This window comes from Anopheles arabiensis, chromosome 3, assembly GCF_016920715.1.
Source record: "Anopheles arabiensis isolate DONGOLA chromosome 3, AaraD3, whole genome shotgun sequence".
NCBI lineage: Eukaryota > Metazoa > Arthropoda > Insecta > Diptera > Culicidae > Anopheles > Anopheles arabiensis.
In genome coordinates, this window is record NC_053518.1 from 86,327,387 (window position 1) to 86,350,593 (window position 23,207).

The 23,207-nt window shown below is 43.1% G+C and overlaps 1 protein-coding gene across 2 annotated transcripts in view; it reads right to left on the reverse strand.

The window, feature by feature from the left end:
• LOC120905027 (RNA-binding protein fusilli) overlaps nt 1–23,207 on the reverse strand; it is a 79,244-nt gene that overhangs the window by 46,639 nt on the left and 9,398 nt on the right. For both annotated transcript variants that reach the window (XM_040315646.1, XM_040315645.1), the window contains exon 2: nt 20,894–21,857. In XM_040315646.1, the coding sequence (XP_040171580.1) occupies nt 20,894–21,202 (309 nt within the window). In that variant the 5' untranslated portion in view covers nt 21,203–21,857. The remainder of the gene's footprint in view (nt 1–20,893; nt 21,858–23,207) is intronic.

Sequence of the window (23,207 nt, forward strand, 5' to 3'; positions counted from 1 at the left end):
ATGGAAAAGAATACCAAAATTGAGCAGCAATTTCTGATACAAGTCATGTAAACTGTTGAACTGGCTTAATGACTTTAAAAAAATGTAAAACAAACACCTTAAGATCCATCAGGCTAGGTTTTTGTCGAAACTAGCAAAATGCTGATAAAAATTATAGAGCAGTAGATACGACATCGAAGGACATTATACACTTCAACTATTTGAAACCATTTCTACTGCAGATATTACATCTTTAGATTTTAAATATTTGTTGGAAACAATGAATAATTACCAACACTCAGCAAAAAAGCACACCAACTTTTGCTAGATCACACAATAAATTGAAACTTATAGTGCATGTTTTCTCAATAAATAACACTCGCCGGGTTTTTTTATTTCAAGCCAAAGGGGCCCTTTTCGTTTTAAGTTCGTAGGCTGAAATTTCAGCCTGTCAGCTGTTTGCATTGTATAGCAGCAGTTTTCGAGCAGCTATCTAAGGGGGTATAATATAGAAGTGAGCTTATCCCAAGGTGTATGAATTTAGAAGGCGGATTTGTATCGCTTCTGCTTCTCAATAACGATTTTAAGAGTATTTTGTGTATACGTCAAGCATCCAGAAAGCCTGTTTGAGCACAAGTTTTCACCCGTCCTGTCAAAAAGAGATGCTCGAATTGAGTTATAAAATACATGCTATGAGACCACCTGGACTAAATACACTTTGATTCTGGATTCCATTACCAGATCTCATTAATGCACCTTGGGATAAATGTAAACACTATCTTGTTTTGCCATTTTTCGAGCAAGTACTCCAAGGTAGGAATCTAATTCTAGCATTGAGACTAGAATAATTTATACTGAAAATTGCAGGCTAGTTTTGCGTGTGGTTTTGTATGGAGTGTTTACATGAGTTCAACCTCCAACTGTCAAACTCCAAACAAAAAACTTACTAGAATCGTGAAGGGCCCCAGTGAGCTTAAATTTTTATCCTATTAGTGGAACAAACAAACATCATCCGGATTTCTATCAATTTGACAGTTACGTTATGTTAGCAATTTAAATCATTTGCGAGATTTTGTGTATTGTTTAGTATGGAGTGTTTGACTATCATTTCAGTCCCCAAGTGTCAAATTTAATATAAAACAGCTGGCTATTATCGTTGTATCCCTCTTATAAGCTTCATGGTATGGTCCTTTTCCCTCATGGTCGTACTTTTTGCCTCTTGCGTCTGATTTACCTTTTGTTAGACGCATTACCTGTCTTACCATGCATCTGAAAAATGGCTGCTGCAACGGATCAATCAATGTGTGTGTGTGCGCTATTGGACCTCTTACAAAACTCCACCACCATCCTCTCGACTACCTTCCGGCTAGAGGTTCGCCGTCCACACACATCACACACCACAACAAAACACTCTCTCTCCTCAGCTGACTGGTGTGGGGTGGCGGCGCGTGCACACCAGCAGTTACGCAAACCGCATCAAACAGAGATGTTACGGATAATCTGCAACACCGCTTTTCCCTCCTTGCAGCAGTACTCTCGCTCTCTGTTCCCCGCTCGATCTGCACACGTGTGGTTTCGAGAAATAAACGATTTACCACTCAAACACAGCAGCCACCCCCCCGGGGGTTGAGAAGAAAAAAAACGGACACAAACTAGGATACGACATTATGTTGCAGTGCTAGCTTGATGCCGATGACAGATCGCTCGCTGGCAGGAGGGAAATATGAAGCGTGCAGGCAAACGAAAATGAAATTAGTGCTAGTAGCGCGAGCGCGTTCGCTCCGTCCTTGGCACGTGGCATCGGCCCTTCAAGGAGGCTCACCCCCCAAGGGAAGTAGCTCATAAGCAGAAACAGAGACCACGAGTTTGTGTGTGCCTTTAATTGTTTCTTGTCCTCGATAAGCTACATCATTCCAGCGAAGATGTTTTCTGGTAGTGCAACACCATCCCATTGGTGCCATCGAGCTCCGCAGGAGCAAAGGAAAATGACCCAAACACAAGCAGGGACCGAGAGCGCTACCGGTTCAATGTGCGCTGCAGCAATTTTCCCATTATCGCTAATTTAGCTTTCCATAACCGAGCGAAACACACACACAGCACAGCCGGTTTCTGGTGCCAGAGTGCCAGAGGCGTCAAACATTAGTGGGCTATCAAATGGGCGCAAATTTAGTGCCTCCCCCGGGAGCAAAAAGTGTGGCGCTACTTCGTTCGCAACTCGCTGCGCCATCCTACGAGAGCCAGGGGGGATGTGCACCAACATAATAGAGTCCTCCGAACCGTTTACGAACCATGCAATCTCCATTTAAAATAGATTATTAAATCATTCCCGTAACTGAGCCAGACCGCCGCCACCGCGGTCTTTCTCTCTCTCTCTGTCTGTGTATTGACAGCCTCGAGGAAGAATTCAAAGACAGCTTTAAATCTTCCCCAATTGAGACGGCCTGTGGCAGCAACAGCTCTGTACCTATTAAGATGATAAATTGGTACCGCGCGGTCTCTGGGCAGGTATTATTTATTTTATCAACATCACCGTCTTTCCAGCCTCCGGAGGGTGTAGACACAAACCTCTCGGCTCAAACAATTGTGGCCCGTCGAATGGACGATGATTGGGCGCTTTGATTTGGGGGGGGCACCATTGTTGTGTGCACCCTGGTTGCACCCCAAAAAGGCCACAATTTTTAATCCTTTACACGTGTCGAGAGGGGTGGGTGGCACAACGACGGAGACCTTCTCCTTCCAAGCACCAGTAACGAATGCAACGACGAAAATGCCATTCATGGTGAATGGTACACACACGAGAGAAGCAACACAAAATAGGCAAATTAACCATTTTTTCATCATTTACCCCGGTTTGTGGGCACATTGGAAAGTTGTGTGTATGTTTCTATTTGTTTTGTGCTCGAAGAAACTGGATGTGGTGGCGGCGGCACAGAATTAAAAAGTGATTGTAAGCGAACGGTAGCACGTGGTGTTATTATTCATCGTGTCAGCCTGCTTTGTATGCTGCACGGTCGTTTCTTGCCGACAATGGAAAATGTTGTCAAATAGATGAAAAATTACGGCAATGAAAAATAGAAAAAACATGTACTAGGATCTAAAGTTCTATTACGACATGACGATTACGATTAACAATCCTTAAGGCCAGACGGAGAATTGAATAATTTGGAGTGAATTCATAATCGTGATTGAAAATAAATTTAAATCAGACTAGTTTGAGCGCATATGAAAGACAACGGAAACCTTGAAGCTTTGAGACAAGAACTAGTTTCTATCGAGAACACAACTTACACCAATATGCTTATAGTGAGGTCATCCTTGTGTCTAGGGATGCAAACTCTAACGCAATATTATACCATTAATCCGAGGGTTTTCCAAGTCAATTTCCAATGTCAACAACATACTTCATTGTTTGCGAGATGTTTTTCAACAGATGTGAAATATTGCATTTGCATCACAATAAATATTTCAGTTCTTCCATATAATTTTCAAGACGTAGCAGATTGACAGCTCTTTGTGATGTGTTGAAAATCATGGGTAAGAAGTGACATTTTTTTCTGATGTCAATACATTGTGTGACAGCTGTTGTGTGATATAAAATATGGAGCAAATATAGACAGAACATAAGTACATTAATAATTTGCTGCGGTTAAAACTAGTTACAAAATGGCACACTTCAACTTAGGCATTTAATATGACATATAATAGGGACTAGAATATTTGAATATTTGTTAGAATATTTGCAATAAAATTTATTATTTTAAAAGTAATTGAACATTAACTGTTGTTAATTATTTTATAAAACTCTGTTCAACAACCAATGAATTCAATATCCGCAAAAATACGACCAAAAAACGCAAAAAACACAAACGAATAATTAAATATCCTTCATTATGCATCTTGTCCAACGAGTCGCATTCAATCACACGCTTACTTTCTACCTCCTTTGCTATAACCAAACAACAAAAGTGCGAATGAATAGAAAATAATAGCAAAACAAAAGTAGATAATTTAACCCAACTCATAACATCCACGTTCAAGTACACACAAACAAACACACACAACACTCTTACTGCACTGTAAGCAATTTGTAGCCATTTCGGCGGCATCTTGCGGAAATTGAACATCTTGTAGTCATCCGGATCTGTTTCCATCCTCTTATCGCGCGTTCGGCTGCGCAGCGGTAGAAAAAGACAAGGCCCCGGCCGCTGGCACGGTTCGCTTATGTCACACAACATCACACCGGTGGATCGATGCAAAGGGATCTCCTCTAAAGTAGCATCTTGACGGCTCAACAAAGGAAGAAAAAAGCCAATTTCTACGCCCCACTAGCGCCCAATAATGCGCCAATTAATCCCAAACGAACGAAAAGTAACGAGATGAAATCGAATCGCCATTGCGTTCGTAATCTCGCACTCGATGGAAAGGAAAAGAAGCAAAAAAACAGGAGGTAAGCCATCGGAAAATTGCATCCATACTGGAGAAAGATAGGCAAATTGAAGAAAATGCCCGCCGAGCAAGCAGATGGAAATAATCGCCATCGTTTCCTGTCATGTAAAGGAGCCAAAAAAACGGGCAAGACCAACCCATTTAAGACTTCCACCTTGATTCAACAATCACGTGCCCCCTTCGCTTTTTTCTTATTAAACTGTGCCAAAAATCACACAAACGCACGCACAAACCAAAACAACATTACACAACAGATATGGGGAAGGCAAGAAAAAAAAATGCACACACAACAAACCATGTGAAGTGAAATAACCCAAAAGGGAAGGAAAATGCACCACCACAACCACCACTACCAGCAGCAGTAGCAGAAAAATTTTCATCGATTTTTCAGTCGATTTTTCCATGAAATTTCAATTTCTTCTCCAGCAAACCCCCACGCCCTGCACACACGGCTGTAACACCTTCCTCTTCCACCGCAAAGCCACCAACATCACCCCCCTGCTTGGTCTAGCGATCGTGTTTTAGATGGTCGGTGGGAGGGGGGTGTAGCGATTATACACTTTGTGTTTTCCTTTTTGGACGCCAACCTTGCGCGCATTCGCTACGAACTGCATCGGAAAGCTGCCACTCACCTAACGCCCAGGCGTTGTTGTTGGTATAAGAGGTTATCTCTGTGTGTGTGAGTTGTGATGGAGTGTTTGTACACGGTTGCAATTATGAGTCGAATATGATACGGTTTGAATTTTAGGACCGAACGCACGGTACACGGTCGAGCTGCTGGTGCCCGAGGCTGCGGGAGGGAAAAATTGCATCAACCGTGAAATCGCCACACCGAAGCAAATACGAATTTCCCTTCCCTTCGCACACACACACACACAGTGCTGTGTCGATCGATTTCAACTAGGTCCGCCGCAACAGTGTAATATAGAAACACCTGCACACAAAGCGAGTGCCACACACCCAACCCTTATAGCACTAAATGTGGGCAACACACCACAGACATTTCGGTAATCGATGGTGGCAATTCATTAAGCATGCAATGGCGGCTAAAAGCCCCCAACACTAAACTGATTTCCGTTCAAAATTGAAGTGGAAAATCGATGTATGATTTCGATGGTTTTGTTTTAATTTAAAGGGATTATGATTTTCTCTTCCAAAAGGTTTGTAATTCTTTCATAACATTCGAACCAAATAATAGGGGGCAAGGAAATGTGTATCAAACTGTCTCTTAGCACAAGTTGGGATTCGAAACAAATGCAAACTCGTTCCCACTAGAGCTCGCAAAAACACCAATCAATGATTTCGCACACATCCTCAAACAGCAACAGCCAATCGGCACGCTGCCAAGTACAAAATAAATTGCTAGTTGTAGTCAGTAGACAACCATCCATTACCAACCACCGTCCACATCCCGCAATCACTAGCGTATACGCACATGCTGACGCGGCGCTTCCCGCGCACTTGTGGTTGATGCGATAAATCAGCGCAACGCAAATGCGCGCGCATCTGCATTCACAAACTGGTGTGGAATAATTCGAGGTCTAAGGTCACACACGGTGTAACCTTCCAGTGCTAGATTAGAGATGCATATACCCCAACAGTCCACAGTGCGGTGTAGTTCTTGCCCATCCGCTACATGGCCGAGAAGGTACTAACGAGGGCCTGAACTTATGATCTTGCTATTCTTGCTTGTCAGACCTCATCAATTGTTTCAATTTTTTTGATAAATTGCAATGAAAATGATGCTTTGTCTTTAAATCATCAACAAAATAGTGAAGAAAATATGTTCAATATTATTTCTCAACATTGCTTCCAAAGCCTCAACAAAAACGTTAAGAACAAATGACCACCTACAGGTAGTACTGCGCGCGCACTTTTTATCGTCCCAGAAATGCTTTTCGCATGCGGCAAACAGGTTCAACTCGGTGGGTTCGTGCACACGCGATCGTTCAAATCACCCAAATCCCTCCTCGCGCGCTTGCCACGCGTTGCATCCTCTAGCGGTGCCGTCAAGTGCACAAACGGTCGTGTCTAGAAATGACGGAGAGCGCCATTTGAAGAAGAAAAAACAACTACACATCAACCGACACAAAAGAGAGAAAGAGAGCAAAAGAGAGCAATAGAACAACTAAGAGCGCGTTCAGAACGTCCGTCATGCGCATACACCTCAGCGTGTGCAATGAGAAGTTCTGAGACGGTTTCGGGTTGCGTTGCGTTCGCTTTCACTGATTGATGCTGTGTCTAGAAGTGTGCGCATGTGTGTCTGTAGGGGTATGGTGGGCGAATGGTGGTGGATGGGAACATTTGTTGCTATTACTCTCCCACCCCATCCCCCGCTCGGCGGGAGTAAATTGACGGATTAAACATGATTTGTGCTGCCTGATTGGACGAGCAGGCGCAACACGTAATATGATCGGTTGGCGGCCGGCACTATCACCATTGGTCCACAGCGCAAATGAATCAGGCAGCTAGTGCAACTGGATTTGCTGGAAACAGTGCTTATGTGTTTGTGTGTGCTTGCTGTAACACAGCACAGTTGCATTATCTCCGTTGGACACAATTTTTAAATTATTATTTGGTAAATATACACGAATCGCAAAGTGCTCTTTCGTTGTGCTCAAAGTGAAGACTTTAAGCTGGAGAGGGCCTCTCAAAACAAACTCAAATCAAATAACAACTGAGATAATAACTGGAAATTACTAAACATTTCTTTGCACCCCAAATATCGACGAATGCGAAAAGGAGCAAATATTACCTTAAGAATTAAATCTGAATTTTATTCCGTTTTCAAGTCTGGCTCATTTTTATGATTAAAATTTTAGAGCAAAGAGCTTTATCCACCTACTTGCCTACTTTAATTCAACGGAAATTGCTCTCTTCTCTTGTCATTCTTTTTTTTTTTTATTCAAATTAACTCAAAAGAGTAATCAATAAAAAAAATCGTACAACAATGACATCATTCATTCGTTGTTGTAAATATATTTGAAGGTTATGTTACGGTCAGTGATTCTTCGCTACAGATCAATGATCAAAGGTGGGTTTGTATCTTTAAAGCGGTAAAACACGAAGAGGATCGCAGAATTTCTTAATTAACATTCCTCAAGCTTACCGGATATTTCGGGCAATACATTTAACATATATTTAACAAAACTTCAAACAAAACAAATGAAAAATATTTATTAAAATTGGACAAAAAGACAAAAGTATTCAACAATGGCGGCATATGATTCATATGTTGGCAATAATTTGACTCGGAAATTAAATCTGGGAATATTAAAATAAAATTGAAACTAAAACCTTATCTACCTAGTTTAATATATTTCTGCTATTCTACTTTTTAAACCCACCAATTAAATGGAGCGGAAAAAATATAGGGTAGCTAAGGCTACAAAACAAATAAATTCGTAATGCAGAGCCAAATTCCTTCAACCAAAATTACGACAGTAAGTTACTCCGATAGATAGCGCGTCGGCCACCCGAACCCCTTCATACGATCAGATTCCATTCGTTGTTTTGATCCACTTTGATTTACAACGCAACTTATGGGTGTATTGCTCATCTCGCCCTACTGCGAGCACGAAAACTTCCCGGAAGCAGGAAAGAAATAGTATCCGACGGCGGTAAGGGGTTAAAAACAACCCATCCCCCACTAAGCTCAATAGAGAAGACAGCAAAAGCAATGCAAGACGGAAATACCGACACTGTGGAGGGCTGTGTCGTCAGCTAGTGCAGCAGCAATACGGCAACGCAGGTGGGTTGCACGGGGGTTAAACACGAAAGGGAAGCAAATTGGCAGCATGAATGCAACATTAGCAAGCGTCCTCGGCAGGAATGCATCCACAACGGCTCAGTGTCGACGACGGCATTGGCACCGGTCTCTCCAATTTCACTTTCAACGGCAGATCGGATTTCAGCTACGGCATAGCTGTACGATAAGCTATAACGTGTAACATCCCGCCCCTCGACGATTTGAAATTCCAATCATTCCTAACCATTCTTCACAAATGCATCGTAGGTTCTACCCTCGCGTGTTCTCACTCCACACCACACCAACAGCTCTCCGCACGCCTCTGCAGCGTTTATTTGGCTACTTATCCTGGTCACGGCACCACGGCGCAATTAACACCGCTAATATACTACTACTTCAGCACCTGGCCCCTAAGCACAGTTGCACAAATGATTTGAAAAAGAACAACAACAACAAAAACGCACTCCAACGCTTTCAGTGCATTGCTAATTGTGCTTATCGCCCTTCGGTATCCCCCTCGACCCCTTCTCCGGTTCGTTATCAAGCAAAAACGAAACCCTAGCCCTTAGTAGCTTAAACTGTGGAGAGGCCCCTCCTGCTTCCCCTTCTTTGCATACACAAACGGTGGCAATGTTGCATGAAATGATGGTCATGGTGGCCCTCTTTCCTCGTTCTCACGCGCAGCGTCGTTACGTTCGCGATTCTGTACAAACCTTGCGCGCCCAAACTGGGGAGCCACCAACCATCATCCCCAATACATACACGCCAATACCGCATATTACACAGTTGTGTGATTTTTGTTTTTTTTTTCATCCTCATACCATTAGGGGCGAGCACACACGATGGAATCGATACCCATACACGAATATGTGTGTGTGTTTGTGTTTTTTTTTTTTTTGCCGTGGCGTTGCTTCCTCCGCTCGAAAAGTAAACTTTAAGGTCCGGCAAATAAGTACCACCTCGCTCAAGAGCGCACTCAAGCTTAAAGTTGAAGTTTTAGAACCGAACGCCACGGCATGGAAACGAAGCACAGACACACGCTAGAACCTTGCAACAGCGGGCTTGCCGTTTGCCGAGAAGGGAACGTTGCTTATCCAATAAATTCTTGCGTTGCCCTTCAGCACAAACAAATGTGAACCCTTATATACGTACCGAGTAAACATCTCTAAAGTCTCAAAATAATAAACTCAAACGGTACTTTAAAGTATTTTTAAATAGAAAAAACCCGATTTGAGCTTCTTTCTTTGCCCATGACCCCATCGCGATTAACGAGCGCTGAGCGGCATGATTGGCGACGTATTTATAAATAAAAGTGATGTAACTCGTCCTCCGCCTCCGTTTGGACCCGCGCAGCGAAAGTGATTTTACCCGCAACAATGGCGGCATTAATTGCTGAAAATTGAATTCAATCATTAGCGGGGGGAGAAAATTCAATTTTCCACACGCCCCTTCCCCCTCAAAATTTGAGCAAACCGACTGGCGGGTCCACCAGTTGCCTTTGCAATTAGACCTATCTTTCTGCTCTTTGCTAAAACGATAATTGCAGTAGCTGCTAGAAGCATGTGGGGCAACATTCTGCTCCTTCTCTTTTGGTTCGTGTAAGGAGACGACCACCTGTGGCGTTTGTTTCTTTTTGTCTTTTTTGTGTGTTCTTTTTACTAAATCTTTAATCAATTCGATTCTACCACAAACGCCGATGATGGCGTTAGTTAATTAACAATCTTTGGTGTGTTGCGAGCTGCAGATTTGCGATTTTCTTATTTTCTGTTTAGATTTGATTGTATTATTTATTCCAACGATTATTCAAATTATCAATAAATCAATAAAAACTTTAAGAACTCAATTAAAATAAATATAAAATTGACAGAAATAGAAAAACTATACAAAACGAATGAAAATGTTTCAATTTCAATTTCAAGAGCGCATGACATTAATAAAAAGATAGAAGCTCAAGAGAGGAAAATGACAAATAACAAATGGTACAGGAAACAAGGAGCACAGATCAAATAATGTTAACCGCAAAAGCAAACACGGTAACACCGTTCTTTGTCGTAAGGTAATCGTTGTAATGAATGAAATAATACATCTGATTTTACATAAATCAATTTGAAGAATAACCTAAAACCATCCACAAAAAAACCCTTTCAAATTGTCGTCACAACCCCCAGAAGCAAACCCAACCCGCCAAAACAAACCTTAGATACCCGCTCTGGATCTTCGCATCACCTTCATCAACGTCATACTCCGACGTCGTATGGTAATGAACCAGTGCCGTCGTGTGTTCGTAATTTCGGCGCGTATACCACTCCGTGGATAATTTTGCATCATTTACGGTTGTGGCGTCAACAAAAACCGCAACCAATGACGCGACCGACCCTCAACCTCCATGACCAGGCGGCAGTGCAGGTGACCAAATGTCCGAAAAAAACACCAGTCCCCTCTTTAATGCCATCCAGAACACGTCGGAGGAGGCCGCCAGGGATTAATCGCACTTTAATGAAGTGTCCTTGCCAGTGTGCGCCATTTGCGGGGATGACTTCATTTGCCTTCCTTGCGTTGGTAGCATTAGGACTTATTTTTTTCGTTCTCATTTGTCTACACATCAACCACCGCTCTCTCTGTCTCGTAATAATGCACTCTGCGAGGGGACAGTGCTGTGGCCGCGTCACCCGAGCAGATCGGTACCTGCCCGCTGCCCTGATGCGTCCAGACACATTTAAATGAGCGACACTAATGTCCGGAACGGGCTGTAAATCGTTTTTATGGCCGCGTTCGTCAGGTGTGCGCCTCCGTCTGGTGACGCCAAAGGCAACGACGGTTAATGAAAACGACGCTGCAAAACTGTGTTTTCCATTCAGCATGATTAGCATCTTTTTTGGAAGCCGCCGGGCAGCGAAAGGGAAGGGATGCCTACAAATCAGCCGAAGAAAATTGCACGTGCTCTGTGTGTGCGTTTTTGGAGAAGTTTCCCAAGGTACGGGGAGCTCTTAATCTAGAAGTGTTCAAAACCGCAATACACAAACAAACACAAGGTCACATTGAAGAGGACAAAGCAGAGAAGCTGGAAGAGAAATGAAAGAGAGAGAGCATGCAGTTTCTTTCGCGATGGAAAAGTGTAAAGTCACCGGATGTCTGTTTTATCGGGTTCAACCGAAAAACGAAACAAAAACGTGAGGCAGTATCAAAATTTAATTTCAGGAAAAATTAATTAACCAACCTTGGGTTTCCCCTCATTTTCTCTCATCCATATTGTCCTCTAATTCCCAGCGCTGTTTTTTTTTTTTCGCCATAACCTGTCAATCATTTGCAGTGCCTGATTAAACAGCAAAACGATTTATTAACAGCCACCAAAAATCAATTTCCGTTCAATCTGCTACCAGCCGAAGTGGGAGTCCAAATATAAGACGCAATACGATAAAACCTCACATCACCACACATTGGTGTCACACACACATTGAGGTTGAAATCAATGTCGATGAAATTAGAAACTTTATGCAAAGAAATTCCACAACAAAGATACGCACGTATCAGAAACCATCATCAGACCCGGGAAGTCTCCCATGTCCTAGAATACTCCTGGAGAGGAGAAGTCTGTGGTTTCGGTTCATCTTCCGCACGAAATAAGGTCAAGTGTTCAGCATAAATCGAAACGGCCGTTTATCTTTCGCAAATCCTAGACAAGGAGTGCTCTACCGGGTAAACACTGGGCGAAAGTGCACACACAGAGCTAGAGCTGCATCAACCTGTTGACATCAATACGGCTTTCCATGACTTCCGATTTCACCACCGACATCGGATCTGGGATGGAGCTGGGAAAGTGCAACCTGAAGCTTGTCCAAGCTTGGCAGGCAATCGCACAGAGGAAGGCACACAACAGCATCATCTCAGGAATGTTGGAGCTTCTTCTTCATCATCTGCATCTGTGTGAAATTGTGTTCTTCTTTGGGGGCTCCATCACATGGACAATACTTTATTTCTTATGTCTGTTTCATGAAGTTGTGCTCTGACCATTCCTCCATACAATGTGTCAGAGTGTCTTCTTGCCTGAAATGTAAGATTCAGACTTGCAGAGTTGGTAATTACCCAAGCTTGTGCTACTTCTTATTCGCTTTAAGCGAGAGATGCACGACCACAAATATAGGAGAGCACACAGCAGTGCCTTCATGTATGCTATAATACCAATGGCTATCATTATCCATCCACTGCCGTTACCTCCGCACAGACACTGGCGTTCGTTACTTTACACCTAAAGATCAACCGAACATTACAAAAAGAGCCATCCCCATAGTAGATGGTAGCAAAACCCATCCGAAAGATTGATTACCGGGAGCTGAAGCGTTTTAGACTGGCATGGGGGATACGCCATCTATTCCACAATGACTTGGAATTAGCGGTTAGCAGTTACGGAGCCTACGGAGTTGTGGTTTGCGCTCCACAAAACACTACACACTGTTGTACTGTTGCCTGCCGAGATAAGCATTAAGGGGTTCGCGGGTTCCTATGACGTCTAGAGGCTTTTTGCTAGCCTCTCCCCGGAACTCCTATTTCCGGAGGACACACGTAGATAATTCTACGACACTGCATACTGCCAGAAGGTGCAGAACCTGTTCTACACATACCCGACGACGCACAGTGTTCTAGCACGGAACACCCAACCAACCCATGCCGCTAGTCAATGTGCAAACTTTCGCAACTAATTGGTGTCTTTATGCTTTCGTGCGTTTTCTCTAGCGCTAGCAAACATAAAGTGTGTGCCTTTAGAGTTCGTCGACAGCGCACCGGTTTGGAGGCTTGGCTGCGGAACCAGCAGAACAGAGTAAGTCTAGCAATTAGCTCCAAATAGTTGTCTAGCTTTTTTTTTTGTTTCGTTCCGGATTTAACAACACACACATCCGCACACATCCTTCCGAGTGAAATCCATTACAGTGCTATGTGTGCCTTATTTTCAGCTCCAAATGTATTGCCTCCAAGACTTTGCTGAACCGTGGCTAGAAACTGTTCATTCCGATCCACTATGGCGCGTCAAACACACATCAGGCAAACAGGCGAAAAGATAGCCAAAAGCCTACGCCACGTGAGCTAAATACTTAAACACAAGAGTCACTTAATGAGTCGGGATGCTTTGAAATGTAATCATTTCCAGTGCTTTGCATTGTTAAAAAGAAAGCCATTATAAATATTCAATATCTATATTCTAATCGCAGACACACTACACTGCAAAAGAGGGTGAGGGGTCAGAGACACAGACGCCAATAGTAGCAATAGCAATCGGTGTAGAGAGGTAAGTAGGTAAGTTTGCTAATGATTTACTCATTTGCTTTGCTTTCTTTACGTATAAAAAGAGGCCTTAGAAAGCAGTGATAAGGGATTTTCATGACACAATGGTGGCACGACACACAGTTGACGTCCGTGGAGCTAATTTAAAGCTTTACCTTCTTATCATTTTTCTACGGAACAAATTCATTTCATGAAAATGTAACCTGGACCTGGAAAAGACACCTGGAATGACATCTGCAGTGCGTTTTAGTTAAGATTTAATTGGATTTTTAGTCCGTATGTCATTTTGCTGCTGCATCTATGCTTCGGAAAGATGCATCTGAATGATGTTTTAAAAGTTAAAATGATAAGCATTTCCAAATGAAGTGCACACCTTTTCGTGCAACACACATCAACCTGTCGTGTCAGAGTTTATTATGAAAATCTACAAACTTATGGACGAAAGTCACGCAAGCTGTAAGCTATGCTCGCTCTTTCTCTATCCGATGCACATACATTGAAAAGAGAAGTAAAAAAAACACACAAAAACCCACCGACACCGCTAGCTGAAAGATGAAAATAGTATCAGGAAATATGCACACGATAAGATAAACCCCTGTGAGGAGAGAAGCAACGATGAAGAAGAAAAAAAACGGCCAAAGCACTCGAAAAGCACATCCTACACCAGTGACTTGCGGCAGCGCTTATCAACCCATTCCCATCATCATACACAAGCAGCAGCCGAAATCGTTTCATCATCCGTTATTCAACGCGTACATATATCGGCGAGTGTCGAGAGCGAGGAGTTTTCGAAGCGGAGTTCAACTAAGCTAAACGGGCGCCGCCAGCCTGACCGGCATTGGTGGCAAACTGGTCAAAACTGTACACCCAACATGACCCCCGTCGGGGGGCATGAGCGATTTAGATGATGTACTTCCTCCTTCAAAAGTTGTGCACTCTTAATCGCACATGTGTGGAGGGGAACACACACGGCACACACAGGGCTGGAGAAAATGGCAAGGATTTACCGTTTCTTAAATGAAGTTTTATCACGCCGTTCAAGTGATGTTTTTGGCAGTAGTTAAAACTGAACCCAAATTGGATGAGCCAGCAGGGCTGGAGAGATTTGCGAAACTACTACAAAAACGCTACGGATACGAAACCATTATCGCCCAATCATAGCTTCCCACTGTCCGCCAAAGTTGGCGCTTTAGTGGCGCACACGTCTGAGAGGCGGCGGATGAAATATGATCGAAAAATGTTGATTTACTCGCTCGCGGAAGTGGAAAGAGCATGGAGCGATTATTATCAAAAATAGCTTGACGAACGAAGCGGTGTAGTTAAACTCTAGTACAACTACTTATATTAGTTAATGACGTAAATGCAAATATCTATTTTAACAGTTTTGCAGTCGAAAATATATTATTCTTTCAATTTTTACTCATAATTTGAAGAATCATTTTTTTAATCATTTTAACGAATAATGATGGGATAATTAAAAGCAAGATAATTTAACCCCCTTTTATTTTAACGAATAATGATGGGATAATTAGAAGCAAGATAAATTTTAAACAAATATTGTTATTTTGGAATGAATGTTTGCTTTTCCAATCATTGAGAATAAAACATGAGAATCATTGTTTCATCACAAGATAAAAATATAATACTTTAGCGTCACAGCGTGATCATTAGCTGGAGCCGTATTGTAGAGTTTCCAGAAGAGAGTTAAAATCAATTGAAATAAGTAGTTTTCAGTCATAGAAATCTATACAATTGAAATGATGCAGAGATTCAACAAAACTGAAGCTATCAAAAGCAAAAGCTATGGAAATCAAATTCGATGATTACTTCATCAAAAGAACATGTTATGAAATCGATCAGACAACAAACGATATTACATTCATACCATTGAAAAATTCCACTTATCACACAGCATAAAGAGTCATTATCTGTCCCATCAGCTTACTTGTTTGAAAGGCTTTTCACCCCGACTCCCTTGAGGTTTAAACTTCTGAATGTGTTGCACGGTTCTGGGGAACCGCCATCAGCGCTCTCTTTTCAAATCTTTGTGTCCACCACCGACAGTGACCACACCAAAAAAAAAAGGCAACCTACGACCGGAAAGTTCGCACGAGTGCACGATAAACGCGCGGCGCGATGGAAATCATAAATCTACATACGATTAAGTCCAGAGCGCGCGTTCACCGGTTCATCACCCAGCCGCGCCGGCGTAGTGTAGAACTTTTCCACCACACAACACACCGTGGTGCGACAACTTGACCTTGGTGTCAAACGGTAATTTCCTTTTCGGTGGCTTCAGCATTCAGCCGAACCCCCTTACCACCTCTGATATGTCGATGCAAAAGCAGCGGGAGAAGGGGGAGAACACAACCACCGATGGGTGTTTTTTTTTTCTTTTTTAGGCCCCAGGAGCAGTTTCTGAAGGTGCTCTGAAAACGGAAGCGCAAACCGCAACACGACCAGGCGGCAACTAGTCGGAAGGGGGAGACAGAGGAAAGTGAAATCATTATGCACATATTTTGATGTCTCACTTTTGAGGGAATAAAACGCTCCCTCAAAACTTTGCTGACCGATGCACTGAACGATGCACCACTCCCGCGCGCAAGGGGGAAGATTTTATGCAACAAAAGCCGTCCAAAGATTCCGTGTCGATTCCTGTCCTCAAAGCTAGCACCACAAAATGCTTCCGAACGTGAAGTAACACATCATTCTTTGTTGCACACAAATGGCTTTGTAATGTGTCTCTCTTTTAGGCCATTGCGTGCTAGCGTTCGAAGGCATTCCAAGTACAGGGAGCTTGCTGACCTCAAACTAGAGCGCGGAAGAAGAGTGGTTCGGCAAAGTACACCGTACGGTGTGCGACAGTCGAGTGCGACCGTCCCCGCGTACGTACGTTGCAGGGGGTCAGCGACGATAGTTCCCGACCCCGCCGACGACAGCGAAACGACGACGGACGACACACAGCGGACGATGCGGTGATGGTGATCATGAATTTTACATGACGCAACCAACTTTAACACGCACGAGGAAAGAGCAAACGACTGCCCTCCGGGGTTCTCGGTGCTCGTCCGGGACATATTCTGAACGGGTAACGCGCACAAACGACGCAAAGAACATAAACGGAAAGCAAGGAGCTTAGCTTTCCAGCCTTATCTTGTACCCCAGTTTTTGATGCATCTTTCGGAGCGCTTCTTTTGTGTTCGAAACAATTTATGATACTTTTTATGATAAAAAAGGAAAGCGAATGAGCGCAGCTAAAACCGTTTCTCATCTTCTTAAAATAACCTGAAGATCCGCCCGGGAGTTCTAAGAATATAAGGACAAGTCAGCGCTTTGTTCTCGGTCCGGCCTGAACGGTTCTTATTCCCGACCGGAAGTGACCCTACCCTCTCTGTCTCGCATACGATCGATCGGAACCGTGTGATAAAACAAATGTCAGACTGCGTGCAGCGTGTTGCACTAAGCCACTGCACCGAGTTGACCTCTTTTTATCGCAACGGAAGTCGAACGCGATCGAATGAAGGAGGGCAGGAAATTGAAAAGCCCATCCACTAGGATATGCATTATTCCGATCGGTTCAATATCCTGTAGTGTTTCTTACGGTTCTTTATTTATAGTACCATCTGCATGATCTAAAGCATTACGTTTTTGTTTGAAGAAGCAATCTTGGAGTATTTTTTCCCCACAAGAATTTCTTCCAATACATTTGAAAATTACATTACTATTTATAAAACTCTGTGATACTGATGATGATGATATTCCATTTATCAGATTCTAAGTCTTAGATCTTAACAAGATATTAGGCCACTGGACTCTATTGAAGAAGAATAGAGATGTTCCTAGCATCAGTGTATCAGTTCTGAAATAACTGAAAAAGATGATGAATAATACTGTACGACCCGACAACTAAGGATTAACCAGTCTTTAAAAAGGTTGTTCAACATGATATTGAATATCAAGAATGTACTGAGGAAACAGAAGCAAGTTGAAAAATAACTTCATTGTTGGACAATGCATTAAATGCTGCTAAAAGCTTGTCGAAAATAGAGAACGACACACCACAGCACAATTCACTAAATTCTTGCGTGCACGTGAATATCAAGAAAGGAACGAAAAACAAGATTCAGAATGAGGTATTAACATCTCCAGCAAAGCCTAACAAATCCTAACAAGAATTTCTTTTCCAAAAGGATAGAACACTCCAATAATTTTGAATTCACAATATGATATGTATGTCTATCGACTCTGGAGGAACACATCTAGTGATTTCTAATTTCAACATCCAATTCCAGCAAGTTCTTTACTAAAAAAAGCTACGTCCAGTGCCGTTTTGGATTGTTTGTCTTCTCAGGTTCTCTGATACAACTAATTCTTTTTCTATGAATGTTCTCCAAGTCATATTCTGAAGAAGCATGTGCTCCTGCCTACAAGATTCCAATGGATCGACATTTTACAGAACGCTACTGATATTACTGAACATCAGTGCCAATAGTTCGAGATAGTCCTCTTTTAATGTTCGCCAAAGAGTTTTCAATCTTATTGTTCCATATAACACTACATATACTACATCAGAATAAAAATCAAAATCAATCAAGCAACGTTCAATCAGCATAAAATTACAAAAACAAAGCAAATCCAAATTCCAACCCTAGCTTGGCAAACAATAGATATAAAAAACAACCCCACCGTTCACCTTTCAAGCCGCCATAATCTAAAGCTAATGAACGATGGATGCCTAGCAGTGCAAGCCGTCGTCATATCTCGTCGGCACCATACACATAAATGCACCATTTATCACTGAACTTAATCGGCCATCCTCCCGATTACCGCTGTCCGGTTTTTCTTCTGTTTTGTTGCAAAACCAAACGGTAAAAAACAAGCATACACACACACAAGACTCGAAAGCTGCCCCGAGTAATACACATGCAGGTATTAGAGTGGCTAACAATTCAATCTTGCTGTGCATCAAAATAATTTATTGCTTTAAATGACCTCCGCACGCACCACACACACACTGACTAGCAGCGGCGCTCTATGTTCTGTAACGAATTCATTTTCAACTCAAAACCAGAAAAGACTAGATAATACGCATCAAACGAAGTGAGCGGATTGGGAATTGAGACGAAGCGGAGTCGACCTGCTCCAGCAGCGGGTGATTCCAAAGACGGTCGAGATCGGGGCCAAAATCCGCTCGTCAATGAAAAGAAAAGATGCTTCACGGTGTGTCCTCAACCCCCCCTATCGGATCCGTCTCTCCCCGATGGTTGAACAAACAGTCAGGCTCTTTCTTTTGTTTTTCTACTTTTACCGATAGATTGATCGATCGTACCTCCAGCTCCTCCTACCAGCGGGAGAGAAGAGTTCGGCTACGATCAAACACTTCCAACAGCAGCACCATCGACACCTTCTATTCAAAAGACCAGCGGCGTCGTGTTTGTGGCGCTTACAGCAATAAAAGGATCGAGAAAACAGTAAATCAAATATAAAACTAGATTTTTTTTTCTCGTGATTCATCCCAAAGCCGGTTCGCGCTCCCTGCTGGCACGTAGAGAAGAGCTAATCCAAACGTAAAATAATCAAACCGGCGCGTACCGAAAAAACCTCCCCGTCGAAAATGACAATGGGAGCCAATTTTTGGGTACGATTGCAGTCGAAACTAGATCACCAACGGTAGGAAGAGTACCCTTTCCATCCAGCGGAAGATTACATCTCGGGCAATACGCGCCAAGTACACACAAAAACCCTACGCGAACGCGTAAAAGGAATTAAAACTGTACCTCGCGAGCCGCACGATTTCCGGTCGGATTCGAACTTCGAACTGTAGCCACGAAACGGTTCGCCAGTGTACGGGGACAGTGATCGATACGTAACTGTTGGTTGTTGCAAAATAAACACGCATTTCTTTAATCTCTTCTCCACATGGAAATCTATTGTATCGGCAAGGAACTGAAGATAGTAGAAGTGTGCTATGGAATGTTTCAAACAAGGGATTTTGTACTGAGGTCCGTTATTTGGCGATAAAGAACACAAAAAATTGCCCTGGTTTAGAGTCATTGATTTAGATATTATTGTGAATATCATTATTCAACGCTTGAAGGAATGTTTTACAGAAATTAGGAGCTATTGAAGTTCCAGGGTTCTTTGTGCTTCTTCAATCTAAGAACATCATTAGTCGTCTTTTCACATGTCAGAAGAAATGATGGTAGAGGAATTGTTTATTGATTCTTCAACAAGCATTCTTGAATCTTCCAAAATTATTTGGGAATTCCTGATGCTCTGACACAACATCTGAAGTAACCAGTTGTTGTTTTAAAAGTAAATATTCGCCGATCTTCTTGTCACTTAGAGTTGAACAATTAACTAATGGTCGATTGAGTCCAACAAACATATTACATGGAAATATCTAGATGCCGCTACCACTTTAATCCCAAAGAAGGAGAATTCAAAAAATTGAGGAGTTTAAAAGGGATCCAATGTTTAGAATTTTGAATCTAAAATATGCTGACACTATCATGATTAAGCTTCAGTACATATAGGATACTTTGAAGTCTCTTTAAAACAATTTGTGCAAATAATGTTGACTCAAATGAGGATTTACATGGACTCACTATTAGACCATGTATATCTTATGATAGTGTGAATAAGACTAATTTAAATGAATTTGAGATCTACCTTTCTGTATCCAATATTGGATTCGGATCTATTTGGGTTGTATTGTTACATAAACAATTAACTTCACAAGCGGAAAATCAACGAGGAATGTCTGGGTAAATCCCACTAGCTAATTTAACTGTATGCTCATTTGATCTAAGTTTCCGCAGAAGCAATAGCAATAGACGCTATTGGTTCTCCCATTTCCGGGAACTATTATTCTAGCGTCCTATGTGAAACTTATTCTCACTGGACACACCGCATATCCCAACAGAAAGACATCCTCCTCCCGTGTTGCTTGGCTAATGGCAAGGTGCTAACAACTAAATGAAGGAGTGTCCGTGACCTTCACCAATTCCAGAAGCTTGTTGCGTTGAATTCAACAGCAACAACAAAATAATTGTCTGGACGTATTCCAAATGTACGAACATCCAATATGTCCCAATATGCCCATCCTACAACATCGTCAATATCTCTGCAACTCGCGTTCGGGTTGAACACGTCAAGGTTGCCGGCGCGGACTCCTGTGTTGCCCATGTTGGCAGGAACCCGCCCCTCCGCGTGTGTAAACAGTGATCATCGGGGTGAAGATCACACACTACACAGCCAAAAGAGCAATCAAACACACATCTCCACCCCAAAACCAAAGGGTAGGGGAGAGCAAATGATTTCGTCGCGGATCAACGTAGATTTTCGTTGCCTGATGGAAGTTCCTCTCCTTCCTCTTTCTCCCCCTTCCCCCCTGCGTTTGCTAATTTTAGGCGTTGGTTGTGTTGTTCCGCGTGTACTTACATTATTTGTCTGCACGTCGATGATTACGTAAATCAGCAGCACGACCTCCTTCTCGTCCGAGCCGAGCCCGGCCCCGCTCTGGCCGCATGTCGTCACATGCAGCACCACCACATGCCCCGGAAGTAGCATCTGCTGCTGCTGCTGCTGCTGCGGCTTCGTGCCGTCGCCCGGAATCACGGCGGCGGCACTGGGGCTGCCGGTGCTGACGGTGGTGCTGCTAGCGGTGGTGGTTGTGGCGGCCGGGCTGCTGGCGACGATTGCCGCGGGCAGCAGCTGCTGCTGCTGCTGGATGTTGCTTTGGGCGAGCATATCCTAAAAGGCGGTTACGTCGTGCAAATACACAGAAGAGAGCGTATTACTACTTCTCGGGAGCCGTTTTGCCTTGAGGTTCGTCTTTGATGTCTACACGGTTGCCAAATTCTTGGCAGTGAGCAGTGAGGGGAGGATAGTTTTATGACGCAACTTGGAAGGTGGAAGCTGATGTTTTCTCCCAAAACTAACTCACTTCACTGTTTTGTTTCTGTAGCACACTTTTTACTTGGTTAGATAGGGATCTTTGCGAACCAGCACAAAGTAAGCGGGATGGTCCACAAACGGAACTTTCAAACACACACACAGACACACACTTTATACACAAATAAACAGCATAATCATGGGGAGATGTTGAAAAAGGAAAGGACTCTAACGCACTAACGCACAATAGCGAATGTTCTTGCGCACAAAAGTTCCTCGGATGTGTGGTAAAGCATGACCGTTGGATATGCAGCCGGAGCTCTTGGCAAGCTAATCGTTACTTCATTTCCTTGGAAGTAGTTTTTGGAATGTTTTCTGTTCAATACCTCTTCACAAAAGGTACTCAGAACTATTTATATTGTTAGTTTTACACCAGTTATTCTTGCTTCGAGAGACTCTCGCTCTCTCTCTGTCTCTCTGGATATCAAAATTTACGAATGGTAGCGTCACACTGTAAATAAAAATAAAATAAAATCACAGCATTAAAACGGATGAAAATGATAAAATTCCTGAGTGAAGCAAAGAAAGCCCAACTGCAAGAACATCTTGCTTGTGAAGGAAAAGGAAAGATAAAACAAAATGTTACATTAATTGCAGAGCACAACACACCATTGCGGAGACATTGCGATCATATCACACACATACAAAATGCCGATCAAAATTCCAGTACAAAAATACAAACAAAAGCCAAAACTGCTTTTCCCTGAGTTGTAATTTTTCAGCGCGCAAAAAAAAGGGAAAAGAAGAGGAAATATTTTTGCAACACATCTTCAAACCTAACGGCATTATATGCCATCGTGAAAGGACAGACAAAAAAAGTGGGAAACCGAAATTGTCCACTCTTTCTCGACAGCATCATTGTGCAGGAAGAATGAAGGAAAACAGCAACAAACCAACAGCAATATGGTAAAGAATGGAATAAAAGGATGCTCGGTCGATGTGCTAACTGTTACCAGCGCGTTCCCGTACGGACAAAACACACAGAAGAAACAACGAACCGGGCGCGGAGGATAGAACCAAAAAAAAAACAGAGTCATCTTCCTCGACCCGAAACGAAGAAGATGTCCAGAGCGATCACCGATCGGTACCGGTGGTGGTGGTGGCGGCCAACCCGCGGGCCTTGTGTGCGAGCTTGCGTGTCAGAGCGAAGGGAAGAAGTCCAGGGAAATTAAGCTCCGAAAGCCAAACGCCATCATCATCATCAACAACAACAGCAACGGCCACTACTAACACCACCCTAACTATGTGTATGTGTATGTGTGAGCGTGTGTGTGTTTGTGCATTTGTAAGTGCGTGGCTCCATGTGTGTGTGTGTGTGTGTTTGTGTGCATAACTTCTTCAGGTGCGTGTCGGTTGGGAAACTTTCTCTCCTTTGCGGCAGCGAAAAACGATGTGGTGGCGGCGGCAATGAAGACGGTGGTGGTGGTGCTGGCGAAAATGTAGCCAACCAAAACCGATTCGGAATGGACCCCGAGTGCGGACGTGGATATCACGTCACTCGTATCATACGATATACGGGGAAGTGGTGTTGATTGCCGCGCCACCGGTGTAAGACCAGCGCCAATGTGCGTGCGAGACGGTGGAAAAATGGACAGAAAAATAGCGCGCGCAGCACACCCCGCTGCTGTTGTGTATTTCCTGGTGCAGGGGTGGTTGCTTTTGGGGGTGCCCTTTTCGTTCGCTGCAAAGTGTTCGGGTATCACGGAGGACGAGGATTTCATTACCTATTCTGACGCCAACTTTAGTCTTGAGTTCGGATCATAGAAATGCAAAAATATGAAAAGAGCGTAAAAAAATAGTC